This window comes from Miscanthus floridulus, chromosome 15, assembly GCF_019320115.1.
Source record: "Miscanthus floridulus cultivar M001 chromosome 15, ASM1932011v1, whole genome shotgun sequence".
NCBI classification, from domain to species: domain Eukaryota; kingdom Viridiplantae; phylum Streptophyta; class Magnoliopsida; order Poales; family Poaceae; genus Miscanthus; species Miscanthus floridulus.
Window position 1 is genome coordinate 16,217,180 of NC_089594.1, and position 2,653 is coordinate 16,219,832.

General features: G+C 54.6%; 1 protein-coding gene across 1 annotated transcript; it reads left to right on the forward strand.

Annotated features, from left to right (window-relative positions):
• The first annotated feature begins 347 nt into the window (after positions 1–347).
• LOC136507083 (uncharacterized) lies at positions 348–1,018 on the forward strand. Its single transcript, XM_066501922.1, has 2 exons — positions 348–691; positions 811–1,018. Exons 1-2 carry the CDS (start codon positions 384–386, stop codon positions 1,016–1,018), a joined length of 516 nt encoding a protein of 171 aa, XP_066358019.1. The 5' UTR covers positions 348–383.
• The last annotated feature ends 1,635 nt before the right edge of the window (positions 1,019–2,653 follow it).

The window sequence follows — 2,653 nt, forward strand, 5'->3', positions numbered from 1 at the left end:
CAGTCAAAATCCCAAATGGTATTAAACCATACAACGCTTAATGTTACGGACCATAGAGTTTTATTTGATTTATTAAATATTATATGGGCCAAGCCCATAATATATCCAACACTATGCACGCAGGCAGGCAGCGCTTCTCTCTCTTTGTTTTCTATCTCTTCTTTGTATCCGTGTTGTTCAGAGCTTAGCTTCATCAGATGAGATGGGTGTGAGTCACCGTAGCATCGATCGGTCTTGTACAGATGCAGAGTGTCATTATCTGGCAATGCAATGCAATGCAGGCACCTTCCTGGCAGAACAGGGGACTGGGATGGTGGTGGTCAGCGCGCAGGGGTACCAGGAAACAGCTCGCTTCTTCGATCTGCATCAGTGGGCAAGCCCAGATGGACCTGAACCTGCGCTGGATGGCATCATGCATCCGAAGCTGGCTGTTCCAAAACCAGCGGCCAGTGCCCGTGATTGATTTGGAGCAGGGCCTCTTATATATGATGGAGAATGAGGGTTTCCGGATGTGGGACGCCATCAGAGATCACTCATCTCTAGTACCGCTCGTGAACAGACCTGATCTCCTTCTAAGGCTTCATTACCACCTAGTCAACGTGGTGCTGTGTACGAACCTGAACGGCTACTGGGCGGTGCTGGGCATGTTGCAAGTAAATGGTCAGTGGCACGCCGCGGTCAACAATAACATGTAAGTTAGTCTCCGGTCAGTTTCAATTTCCCCTTTTGCTAATTGTAAAGGCAATGCAGTGCACACTGTGATAACTGACTGATTCTAGTGCATTCAATGATTCCCATCCCCTCCCGCAGCCACCTGGCGGCCTTCTACCGCGGCAGCTTCTACAACTCCACCGACCAAACGCCCCAAGTGCAGGCCTTCCAGCTGCTGCGGTACCACCGGAACCCGTCGGCGCACGGGCTAGAACATGCCGTCCCTCTGGGCCCCACCGACCCCAGCACAATGCCACCGGCGCCTCTGCCAGCCGGCGCGATGCCCCGAGGCTTCGTGTCGCGGTAGCGGCGGATCCATGAAAAATTTTAGGGGCGGCTGAACAACACGTACCTCCGACTGCTGCTCGATCTTAAGTCTCAGCCCCACCTACACTATAGAACTTTGCCTACAAATTTATGGGGGCTCCAGGGGGTTCCACTGCTCCGGTATGGGTAGGGGGGCTTGAGCCCCCCCCCCACCCCACCGTTTGATCCGCCCCTGTGCTGCGGGTGGCCGCGCAGCATGGGGACACTCCGGTGCAGCCGAGCTACATGCGGTGGCAGATCGTGGCACCGTTCATGCACTACCTTCTACGAGCTATGCACCTTATAGGTGAGCTGAGATGACTTGCGATACAGTTCCTTTTCGTATACCCGAGGCGCTAGGGTAGATCGATCTGGTAGGGAAACTAACAAACTGTGTGTCACGAATGCGCCGCGCTAGATCACTCATCTCTAGTACCGCTCGTGAACCGACCTGATCTTCATTACCACCTAGTCAACATGGTGGTGTGTACGAACCTGAACGGCTACTGGGCGGTGCTAGGCATGTTGCAAGTAAATGGTCAGTGGCACGCCGCGGTCAACAATAACATGTAAGTTAGTCTCTGGTCAGTTTCAATTTCCCCTTTTGCTAATTATAAAGGCAATGCAGTGCACACTGTGATAACTGATTGATTCTTGTGCATTCGATGATTCCCATCCCCTCCCGCAGCCACCTGGCGGCCTTCTAACGCGGCAGCTTCTACAACTCCACCGACCAAACGCCCAAGTGCAGGCCTTCCCGCTGCTGCGGTACCACCGGAACCCGTCAGCGCACGGCCTAGAACATGTCGTCCCACTAGGCCTCGCCGACCCCAGCACGGTGCCACCGGCGCCTCTGCCAGCCGCCGTGATGCCCCGAGGCTTCGTGCCGCAGCAGCGGCGGATCCATGAAAAATTTTAGGGGCGGCTGAACAACACATACCTCCGACTGCTGCTCGATCTTAAGTCTCAGCCCCACCTACACTATAGAACTTTGCCTACAAATTTATGGGGGCTCTAGGGGGTTCCACTGCTCCAGTATGGGTAGGGGGGGCTCGAGCCCCCCCCCCCCCGCCCCACCGTTGGATCCGCCCCTGTGCCGCGGGTGGCCGCGTAGCATGGGGACACTCCGGTGCAGCCGAGCTACGTGCGGTGGCAGATCATGGCACCGTTCATGCACTACCTTCTACGAGCTATGCACCTTATAGGTGAGCTGAGATGACTTGCGATATAGTTCCTTTTCGTATACCCGAGGCGCTAGGGTAGATCAATCTGGTAGGGAAACTAACAAACTGTGTGTCACGAATGCGCCGCGCTAGATCACTCATCTCTAGTACCGCTCGTAAACCGACCTGGTCTTCATTACCACCTAGTCAACGTGGTGGTGTGTACGAACCTGAACGGCTACTGGGCGGTGCTGGGCATGTTGCAAGTAAATGGTCAGTGGCACGCCGCGGTCAACAATAACATGTAAGTTAGTCTCCGGTCAATTTCAATTTCCCCTTTTGCTAATTGTAAAGGCAATGCAGTGCACACTGTGATAACTGACTGATTCTTGTGCATTCGATGATTCCCATCCCCTCCCGCGGCCACCTGGCGGCCTTCTAACGGGGCAGCTTCTACAACTCCACCGACCAAA

Bases quoted from the DNA above. Each gene is read 5' to 3' on its own strand.
- LOC136507083 (XM_066501922.1), top strand. From the start codon at position 384: ATGGACCTGAACCTGCGCTGGATGGCATCATGCATCCGAAGCTGGCTG. The intron at 692-810 runs GTAAGTTAGTCT...CCCCTCCCGCAG, and splicing joins GCCGCGGTCAACAATAACAT to CCACCTGGCGGCCTTCTACC.